The sequence below is a fragment of the Lathyrus oleraceus genome, chromosome 1 (genome assembly GCF_024323335.1).
Source record: "Lathyrus oleraceus cultivar Zhongwan6 chromosome 1, CAAS_Psat_ZW6_1.0, whole genome shotgun sequence".
In the NCBI taxonomy this organism is placed as follows: Eukaryota; Viridiplantae; Streptophyta; class Magnoliopsida; order Fabales; family Fabaceae; genus Lathyrus; species Lathyrus oleraceus.
This window is the reverse complement of record NC_066579.1, coordinates 348,734,962-348,746,550: the sequence shown is the minus strand read 5'-3', so window position 1 is coordinate 348,746,550 and position 11,589 is coordinate 348,734,962. Positions and strand designations below refer to the sequence as shown.

The 11,589-nt window shown below is 33.5% G+C and overlaps 1 protein-coding gene across 1 annotated transcript; it reads right to left on the bottom strand.

The window, feature by feature from the left end:
- Positions 1–230: 230 nt before the first annotated feature.
- On the bottom strand, positions 231–760 carry LOC127106281 (basic blue protein). Its single transcript, XM_051043588.1, has 2 exons — positions 528–760; positions 231–436 (listed from the first exon to the last, which is right to left on the bottom strand). The coding sequence occupies exons 1-2, from the start codon at positions 709–711 to the stop codon at positions 231–233; spliced, it is 390 nt and encodes a 129-aa protein (XP_050899545.1). The 5' UTR covers positions 712–760.
- Between the last annotated feature and the right edge of the window lie 10,829 nt (positions 761–11,589).

Sequence of the window (11,589 nt, the reverse complement as noted above, 5' to 3'; positions counted from 1 at the left end):
AATACCAAATTTAATTAATGGTGAGAATAATGCTTGACCAGATATATGCCCTCTCAAGACGAACTCTAGATTATTAGAGCTCATTCCCCTTAAAAACTAGAGGATTAAAAATAAAATTTTAAAATCAAGACAAACATGAAACAATCACTTGTTTATAGATTAATGGAACAATCACTTGTTTATAGATTATTGTAAATTTTATTAAAGAATAGAACACATAAATTAAGAGTTTATTTAGCATTAACTGCAATTTTCATTCCAGCACCACAGTGAGTGCCAACACCACATAAGAAGAAGTTGGATCCCTTAACAAGTGTAATTTTATCCGCTCCAGATTTAAAAATTACTGATCCACTTAGAGGTTGAGCCACACATGAATTGAAATTAGTCTCGTTCACTTTCACCACGTTGTGCATGGGAGGAACGTAATTAAATACTGCATGCATGTAGAAAACAAAACATGTTTTAGTTTACGTTCATTTTTATACTATATAATAAAAAACAATAGGGGATGCTTAGTTGCTTACCAAGTGTATCTCCTGCTTTGAAAGTTTTTCCTGTAGGCCAGTTTTGAACACCAAAGGACCAACCTTTGGCATCACCAACGGTGAACGTTTCTGCATGAATCAGATTAGGATGAAACACAAACATAAACAATAGAATCATTGTAATAACGCTTGTGCTACCTACACTGCCTCTTCCCTCACCCATCTTTTAATTGATCTAGATAACTCTTACTGGTTAAATAATTTTCAATGCTCAATAGAGAGACATGAGGGATGGTTTTATAGCATAAATATGAAAATGACATTAATATATATTATTATAGTCTCTAATAAAATTTAAAGTTTTTCCTTACCAAGTTTTTTTAAAAAGTTTTTCTTTAGGTAACAAATTATCATATTTATTTCTTATTCAATATACTATCTCTAGCCTTCATTATAGGATGACAACTTTAAGGTAAATTTCTAATATAAGAAGAATTTTTAACTCCTATATATTATTTGACTTTTAAATATTTGTGAATGTAATTAATATTTTCACAACTTTCCATGAAGATTTACATATAAAAAATATTTATAAAAGTAAAACATTTCAAAATATTATTATAAAAATATTTCTTAAAATAAAATTTATAACAACTATTATTATGTTTAAAATATATCTGAAAGTCTATACATAAATGAAATTCGTTACAATATTTCACACGGAACTTTAAAAAGTAGTAAAAAAAAATTGTGTATTTTTGTCTAAAAATCCATTTAAAGATTAAAGTAATTAAAATATAATATAAATCTGTCTCAATATACATCACACAGATTTGAGATGAGATTTCAAAAAAATATAAAATATACAATAATTCTATAATTTGTTTAAATTTTGTCTCAAAGTCTTTACATAATTCTATATCATTTGAGATGAAATTTGTTCCTCCCCAAATTTTGTATGAAAATGTTAATTTTTTTAGTAGTGGAAGTAATATTAAAATAATTTGACTATTAAAATGGGAGTCGTATTAAAATAATATGACTCTTAAAATTTCTTCATATTGCATCTCTTCCACCACTTTGTTATTAAATTATATAGATGAGCATTTTAAAAAGCTTTTTAATAATTCTACTATTTCGTAGGATAATGGATTGATAGATGAAACCATTCATAGGCTGATCAATGGTCATACTAATGTTATGCTAACTAATGTCCCTTCAGAGATGGAAATTCATAGTTCAGTCATGAACCTTAACAGTGGTCTCCTCTAAGTTGTGGTGGATTTGAGGCCTTCTTTTATCAACATTATTGGAAGATAATCAATAATGATGTCATCAATTCCATCACTCAGTTCTTTTTACCGACTGAGTTCTTCCTCATTTTAACTCTAATACAATTGTCATAATCCCTAAAACCATCAAAGCTGACAACATCAATCATTTCACACCTATTTCCCTAGCTAACTTCAAGCACAAAATAATCACTAAAATTTTAGCTGACCGAATTGCTACTATCCTTTCTTCTTTGAAATCTCCTAGGCAAAAAGGATTTTTCAATGATAGAAGCATAAAAAACAATATGGTGGAAATGTGGCTCTGAAAATTGATATCTCTAATGCATTTGATACTTTGAGTTAGCAATTTCTCTTAAAGATTCTTGATGCTTTTGTGGCATTGCATGTCCTGAGTGAGGGATGAATTGATAAGTGAAGTGTTAGGCTAAATAAGGGATGAAATATTTCATCCCAAATTCACTCTCTCATTTTTTATAAGCCTCCTCTTGTGTGTGCACAAATCCTTCAAATTTTTTATATATTTCGGGACCTGCTTAAACACATCAAGTAGTCGAATGTTCACAGTCACCATTCTGAATACATTCAAAATCTCTCTCTCTCTTTGTCTTCCTCGTCAATTTTCTTATTTTTCATAACTCTTTGTAAAAAATGATTGGTGGTACATACTCTTTTTCAGCCTCAACAACAACATAAGGTTCAGATGTTGCATTAACAATTATTTTATTTTATTTTTAGGCTGGTTCTGTAACTTTTTCGGATCTTAAGGAAATTGCACTCACATTGGGGCATTTTGGATTCATTACTGTTTGAGCAGGTAGTTGGTTCAATCCTTGAGCTTGTTGCATGGCATTCATTGAAGTGGCAAGATGTCCAATTTGTGTTTGTAAAGTCTGAATACTAGAATATGTTCGCTATTGAAACTGAAGATTATTTACAGTCATTTGCTTAACAAGATTCTCAAGTGAAGGTCCAGAAGGTGTAGGGGTGGTTACTTGGGAAGGGTTTTGTGGTGGCAGTGGCAAGGGTAACATCAATTGTTTCACTAAAGAGGCAAGCTCATCAACTCTGATTTCTAGAGCTTTGTTGGAAGAAGAAACCTGAATATCATTCACACATTTTGCTTGAACCACAAAATTATCCCTTGTTGTGAACTGTTGGAAGTTAAGTGACATGTTCTTAATTAAGGATTTGGCAGCAGCTGTAGTCTTATCAACAAGGGCTCAACCACTGGCATCATATAAAATGTTTCTTTCAATAGGCACTATGCCAAATAAGGGAAAAGAGGGCGCTTATTTTGGCCTATAACAGCGCTTTTAAGCGCCCTCTAAAGTGGCGCTGGCATAGGTAAAGACAGCGCTTTGTTTTCCTGGAGAAAGCGCTGTCTAAAGTGGCCACATTATAGTGCGCTTTCAGAAAAAAGCGCCCTCTGGAGTGGTCCATAAAGGGACACCTTAGAGGGCGCTTTCTGGAAAAAGCGCCCTCTAAAGTTGTCAATGTAAAGTGTTTAGAGGGCGCTTTCAGGAAAAAGCGCCCTCTAAAGTTGTCAATGTAAAGTGTTTAGAGGGCGCTTTCAGGAAAAAACGCCCTCTAAAGTTGTCAATGTAAAGTGTTTAGAGGGCGCTTTCTGGACAAAGCGCCCTCTAAAGTGTTAGTTATTTTAAAAAAATTTGTTTGAAAAACAGTGGATATTTAATTGGTAACCTGTTCGCATGCTGCAAAAGTGTAAAATTCATATTGATTTCATCCTTTAATCCAATGTTATACACCATTAATCCATTGATATATACAACATGAATCCATTTATATACAACATTAATCCTCCATATATACAACATTAATATATGATTCTTTGATCAACAATATACAACAACATATTCATGATTTAGTAAAAGTACAACAACAATATACAACATATATACAACAACAGCATACAACAACAACATTCCATACATATATGTACAACAATATACAACCTAGCTATATGATTCTTTGATCAACAATGAATTGACACAATTCATCCTTCATTTCATCCAAATGAGCTCTTGAGTAAGATTTGTATTCCTCAAAGTACTACAATTAAGAGAATAAAACATATTCATGATTTAGTAACAAATTAGATGAAATATCCGATAATATTAAAATAAACCCTAAGTTATTATTCCATACCATTTTTGGGATGTCTATACGATTCAACGCAATGATATCTCTCATAAATCTCAATACAAAAAATCCGCAATCGACCGAATTATTTTGCTGAGGACACTACACAGAAAAACAAACAATATATATAGTTAATTTCTTACAAACACTATTATAAGCAAAAAAACAAACACTATTATAAGCAAAAATAAGATACTTAATATATACCTGAACTCTGACCCAGGTAATGTCCTTCCTATTACGATAATTCTTTTTCGATCTAAATTTTATTATTGCCCTAACAAAATAAAAACGTATATTGAGATCAATCTGACAGACATAATTAAATATACAAATACACACGAATATTTAGGGGAATTTCACTTACGCGTCAACCGTCTTCTTCATACTCGGATATTTACTCCAATCACCCGATAACGAATCGAGATAATACACTATTAGTCTTGAAAGATCCATAGCAACCAACACCCAGTGATCACTGTAAAATAAAACAAAAATTTAGATGAATGAAAATTTTCTACGTAAAAGATATACATAGATTAGAATGAAATTATTAGAAAGAAAATCTAACCCGTTGCCAGAATTAAACGGTAAAAAATACAAACTGGGTGTAGTATTATCGCCGGCCGCCATGAATCTATCGACTAGATCATTCTTTACGGATGTTGGATTTTTCGTTATTAACGTTGCGTTGATACGGGAAGCAGCAATAAAATTGAAACGGTTACACAATTCAGTTCCCCGCATCAATGTTACATACATATACCTTAAATAGAAACATAATAAACATTAGACTACTCATTGAAATGTGTAAATAAATTGTTCAACTAAGTAAATTATAGATTGATCGGAGTACCATATGTATGTATGAATGACAGCGATGCCCAATTCGTCGTGTTCAAAAAGTTGTTGCATGTCCTCCTTTGCAATTATTTCGAAATGAGCAGCTCCGAAAACACCTTCATCAAAATCTATACTACGAATGGCCCCGTGCATAATATCGGACTCATCCACCATTTTCTCAAGACGCATCATAATTTGAGATTTTGTCCCGGACGTCGTTGGAATATCCTTAGCAGCGCTTTTCAACTTTCGACCGGGAACCTAAAAATTCATATAAAATAAATCATGACTTTTTGTGATGCAACAGAATCGTTGCGTATATAATTCAATGGGTATATATATTTGTACCTCTTTTTGAGATGCAACCGACTCGATGCGTCTTGAAATCCCTTTACCAACTTTATGTGTGGGTCTTGTAGGAGTCTAACATTACCATGTAATAAGGATTGATTAAATATCATAATTGTAGCTGAATTGAAATGTGAATACTAAATATTCATAATCATTTAGAACATATATACCTCGGCATCAGGGAAAATTAGATCTGACGGCCAACCAACAAAGGATCCGACTGCATCTCGCATCAACGTTGTCTCTGAAACAACGTCAGGTAATGGTAGAAGGGCGTTCGTATCTAATACAAGGTCAACCGAAACTTTCATATATCCCACCGGGAGGGGATTATGGTGAAGTAATTCACCCGAAGTATTGTGCACTTTTCCCTTGCCAACTATGCGATAAGTTGGTGACGATAGATACAGCTGACAAGGTGAAATGCCCTAAACCAATAATAAATGTTATTGTTAACGTGTATATGTGTCAAGTAAAAAAGTGCTATTTTAATTTCATAATAACATATATAATTACCTCGGGAAATTTCGATTGACAATTGATACTAGCTCGGTCACTAGTATCTTTTGCCTCGGAAGCGCACATTTCCTCTCTATACCTTGCATTCTCGTTTTGCAGTTGGAGTACTTGTGCCCTTAACTCCGCCAAGGTCTCCATCACCTCTTTGTTGGTAGGATTTTTTATTTTTGGTTTTTTATAAAATGACGACGGAGTCACACCAAAACCCTTACCCCTCACACGACCGGAATACTCAGGAACATTTAGTACTCGACTAAGTACGCTCCTGCAATCCTGGACCTCGGTTGAAGGTAAGGTTTAGGATAAAGTCTCCTGAAATATTATTAGAGGAGATTAAAAATGAATTATATGTCTAACAAAATTTTCGATATAATTAAATAAATAATGTTACATATACTTACACATTCGTCATAAACATTTTGGACCGCTTCAACGACAGTCCCATCCTTCCCAACCCGAGCAACCTTCCATAATACGTGCTCCGGAAGAGATGTTGCGTCACTTTTCTCCTCGGCTAGCTACACATTGAATTAGATTATAAGATCATCAATTATAACATATTGTGACAATGTATAAGCTCATAGCATTTGAATATACTCACAATTCTTTGTTGTAACCGTGCATATCCCGTACGCCCTTTTTTGTACGGATACGCGGGTTTTGATGCCCTTTTCCGATTTTTGTCGCTTACTTCCTGGATAAAAAAGTTTAAGGCATATTAGAACCAAGTAACTTAACAATTGTATAATACCATAATTAATAGACATTACATGGAATTTTTCGTTTCTTCGTTTGGCGACAAAGTTATCCCATTCATCGGCTGAAATAATCTCGGCATACTTCATTGGCCGTTCTGCTTCAACAAATTTTCCTTCCTCATCCTTGAGAAATTTGTTGGACAAAAAGGATCGAAATCCTCGGAGTCTTTTTCCGGCCAATTGAATACAATATTTTTGCCGGCTTTCATCGATGTGAAAGGATCTCTAAAAAACATACACATGGAGTGTGTTATTATAAAGTAATATTATAACAATATATGGTCGACAAATAGTCAACAAAAGAAACATATAACAATATATGGTAAGTACCTGTATCTCCGACCATATTTTTTCTTTGCCAACCTTCAAGTCCGGACTTCTCCAATTATCACATGTAATCGGAATATGTTGTCGAACAAGGAAACCAATGTAACTTGCCAACATTGAACCGTTAGGCTCAATTAGTTGGTCTTCAGCACTCCAATGTACTTCAAATTTTACACCCTTGTCTCTTGCACGAATGATTGACTTCATAACAGTCAATCCTCGTTTGATTTCTTTTTCAACATTGTTACGTGATCCATTCGCGTCATGGGTATCGTCTTGGTTAGCCATTTTATCTGTAATATAGAAATGATTCAATAAGACCCAAGTAAGACACTGATTCAATACGTGAACACATTCATATACCTTCCATTTCTCTCATGTTACAACAATCTAAACTCTTTTTTTTTATCATTATTGAATACAAACTCACACACACCTACTGCATGCAAAAGACCAATGCAAACTTATGGTGTTTGGAACATGAACAAACTTGCATCCATAATCATCAAACTTCCAAGCACAAGCTCAAACACACTTCAAATGATATCAGTTTTCAATCAGAAATAAAAAACTCAGTTTGCCCTAAACAACATTAATCAACATAATGCACAAAATGTAAAACTAAGTTTAGAAAATGCCCTAATCAAACACATGAAGAAAGTGAACGGTAACGATGGAGAAGAGAAATACCTTCAAGGTGACGGTAACGATGGAGAAGAAAGTGAACAGTGACGGTGGACGCAGATAACTCAGTGAACGTGAACGCAGCAGCAGAAAAAGGCGACGGCGACGATGACGGTGAGGGAGGGAGAACGAACGGAGGACGAGAGTAATCGCAGTAGAGAGTAATCGCAGTAGAGAGAAAACCCAGTTACGTAAACGAAATAGCTTATAGAGAGGGAAAATAAAGAGACATGCAGTATATGTTATAATTTTAATGTTTACTAAAGGGGACCTTAGAGGGCGCTTTTGTAAAAAAAGCGCCCTCTAAAGGGGGCCTAAGAGGGCGCTTCTGAAAGCGCTCTCTAAGGCTTTCCAAAAGCGCCTTCTAAACTGGAAATGTACATGGACTTAGAGAGCGCTTTTTTAAAAGCGCCCTCTAAGGGTAACCTTAGAGGGCGCTTTCACTAAAGCGCCCTCTATTGTTGTCCCTCCATTTCCTCATTATTTTTTTTTTGGCTTCACTTTAGAGGGCGCTTTGTTACAAAAGCGCCCTCTAAAGGGGGCCTAAGAGGGCGCTTCTAAAAGCGCTCTCTAGGCTTTCCAAAAGCGCCTTATAAACTGGAAATGTACATGGACATAGAGAGCGCTTTTTAAAAAGCGCCCTCTAAGGTTACCCTTAGAGGGCGCTTTCAATAAAGCGTCCTCTATTGGTGTCCCTCCATTTCCTCATTATTTTTTCGCTTCACTTTAGAGTGCACTTTGTTACAAAAGCGCCCTCTAAAGTGCGCTGTCTATTCCAATAGTATGCTCCTTATTTTTTCTCTTCACTTTAGAGTGCGCTTTTGTAATAAAGCGCCCTCTAAGGGGCGCTGTCTATTCCAGTTTTTGGCGTAGTGAGGTAGCAATCCCTCATAAAAGTATTGTATTAGCAATTGTTCAGAAATCTGGTGGGGAGGACAACTCGACACTAACTTCTTGAATCTCTCCCAGTATTCAGGTAATGATTCCATGTCAACTCGTCTAATACCACATATTTCTTTTTTGAGTGAAGAAGCTCTTGAAGCAGGGAAAAATCCTTCTAAGAAGCTTTTCTTCATATTATTCCAACTTGTAATAAAATTTGGCTCAAGATAATATAACTAATCTTTTGCAGCACCTTGTAGTGAGAATGGAAATGCTCTAAGATTGACATGATCTTCAGTAATTCCTTGAGGTCTTAATGGTGTAGAACACACAATCTGAAATTCTTTTAGATGTCTATGTGGATCCTCACCTATAAGACCATTAAACCTTGGCAACAAGTGTATTAAACCAGATTTTAATTCAAAAGGTACAATAACAACAAGATATTCAATACACAAAGCATTATAATTAACATCAGAGGTAACAAGTTCTCTCAGAGTTCTTTGGTCATCAATGCAACAACAAATAGGAAAATATCGACAATGTCCATATTAAGCAAAAATAATTAAAATATGGAAAAAATAATTAACATAAAATATTAAAAAATAAAAAAAACACGAAAATTAATCTAATAAAGTCAATTAAGAATTTTGAGAATTTTTTCGAAAATTTCTTAAACAACCAAAACAGAAAAAAAAAATTAGAAAAATAAGAAATTTCGGATCTTTAGGACGTCGTCCACTATTTAGTTTCTAAATAGAGGCTTTCGATCCTTGATTGTTTCCTAATGAATCGACAAAGAATAGGAATAATTTAAGACGATTTTCTTAAAAAATAGATATTTTTTTATGCTAAAACATGAAAATGCCAGAAAGCAAGAACGTTGGAGTAAGAACGCTGAAACGCAAGAACATGAAAATGCCAGAACGCAAGAACGTTGGAGCAAAAACGAGTAATTAAGAACAGTAGTCTAGGGAAGCGACGCTCGAGTATCATATCGCAAGGACTCTTGATAAATTAACCAAATAAGAAAATGAAATAGGGGATTTTGATTCGATTAAGAATAAGTGATTATAAACTGTGATTATAAAAAGTGATTATAAAAAGTGATTATGAAATAAGCTGATCTATTGGTTTGGTTTCCTAACTTATCATTGATTAATATAATTTTCATGCCCTAAGCGGATTCTAATCCCTTTTCGATTACAATAACAATAACAAGCGTATCGATACTAATATATGATATGTGTTCCTAATTTCTGAATTAAGCATACATATTCCGAATTAAGCAAACGAGTCAAGCACACACGAATAAAGCAAACGCGATCATGGAACATATATCAATCGAAATTAATCAACACATATTCTATAGAACTTTAATAAATCATACAAGACACAAAACAAAATATTGAAAGGGAAAAGACATTTGAATGAAAATTAGGAAACCTTAAAGTATCAGCGTAAATCGATTACAGTAGATCAACATTGTGAACTTTAGTTCTCCATGAAATCTTCTAAGAAATATTGTATCATCAAAATTCAGAATCGAATTCCTGTACCAGTGAAATACCTAATATAATAAAAGGGAAATTCGGACCTTTATGGGATTCGACCCGAAAATTACAAAAACCTACCCAAACAAATTATTAGACCCTTCTTAATTTCTAATCTACTTTTGACTTCAATGTTAAACTTTTAGTTATTTCTCTTAACTTTCCAACGCATATTAGAATGCGTCAATCCCATTCCTATAGCTCAAGTTATGATCTGAATAGTGACAAGGTATCAAATTACTGTTTGTGCTGAAAATAAAGTACGAAAAGAAAATAAAGCCAAAAATAAACTTAAATATAAAAACATACTAAAATAGTAAAAATAATAGAATAAATTAGAGAGTTCCCTAAGTAGAATAGTAGAATAATGTGCATCAAAATGCACTGATCATTCATACATGCTCCAGATTGGCTATAGAAGTTGTGTTTATGATTATTGTATTTATGTGAGGAGCCTTGATGATGGCTCTTTTATTTCCTGTTACTTTATGTTGATGATATGTTGATTATTTCCAACCATTTACATTATACAAATGAATTGAAGACCAAGATAGGTAAGGAGTTTGATATAAAGGATCTGGGTGATGAAAAAAAGATTCCTGTGATTGAAATTCACAAGGACAGAGGAGTTAATAAGTTATGGTTTTATCAAAAAAGTTATGTTGAAGATGTTTTGAGCAGATTTGACATGAGCAAAGCAAAGCATGTGAGTACTCCATTGGAGAATAATTTTAATCTCTCTTTGGAACAATGTTCAAAGACAGATTCAGAGATTGAAGGTATGTCTAAGATTCTTTATGCCAATGCAGTTGGTTGTTTGATGCACAATATGGTTTGTACTAGACTAGATTTTGCACAAGCGTTTAGTCAAATGTACATGCCATCAAATATCTTTTCGTTAATAACATCAACAAACAGTCGCTTGAACCTTGTAAAATCTGATAATTATCCTATCTCATTAACTTGTGATTTTGATGAGGTCAAGTTTATTTCCCAATTCAAATTCCTCAAAACGTAGCCTTTGAATGAGGATTGCATTGATATCATAAAGAATACTTAGCTGACTAATATATCTGGTTTCCCTATATACATTCTTGACAAAAAGTTAAGAATTCTTAAAACTAATTTAAAGGTTTGGAACAAAACTAAATTTAGAAATATGCATACCAATGTTTTTGATGCCAAAAAGGTCATCACTAACATTCAACTTGAAATTAATAGAACTGATTTAACTGACTTTTTGCAGGAAAAAGAGTAAAAGGCCCAAGTTGATCTTAAGGTTGCCCTCAATGTGGAAGAATTTTTTTCAGAATGATAAATCTAGATGGATTGGAATTCGCTTGGTGATAGAAATGCCAATTTTTTCACACTTATGCAAAAATCAGAAGAAAAACTAAACTCATTTCTTCTTTGAAAATTGACAATGTTGTGGTGACTGCTAAAACAATATAGGAAAATTATATAGATGAGCATTTTAAAAAGCTTTTTAACAATTCTACTATTTTGTAGGTTAATGGATTGATAGATGAAACCATTCATAGGCTAATCAATGGTCATACTAATGTTATGCTAACTAATGTCCCTTCAGAGATGGAAATTCATAGTTCAGTCATGAGCCTTAATAGTGAATCTGCTCTAGGTTGTGGTGGATTTGAGGTCTTCTTTTATCAACACTATTGAGAGATAATCAAGACTGATGTCATCAATTCCATCACTCAGTTCTTTTTAC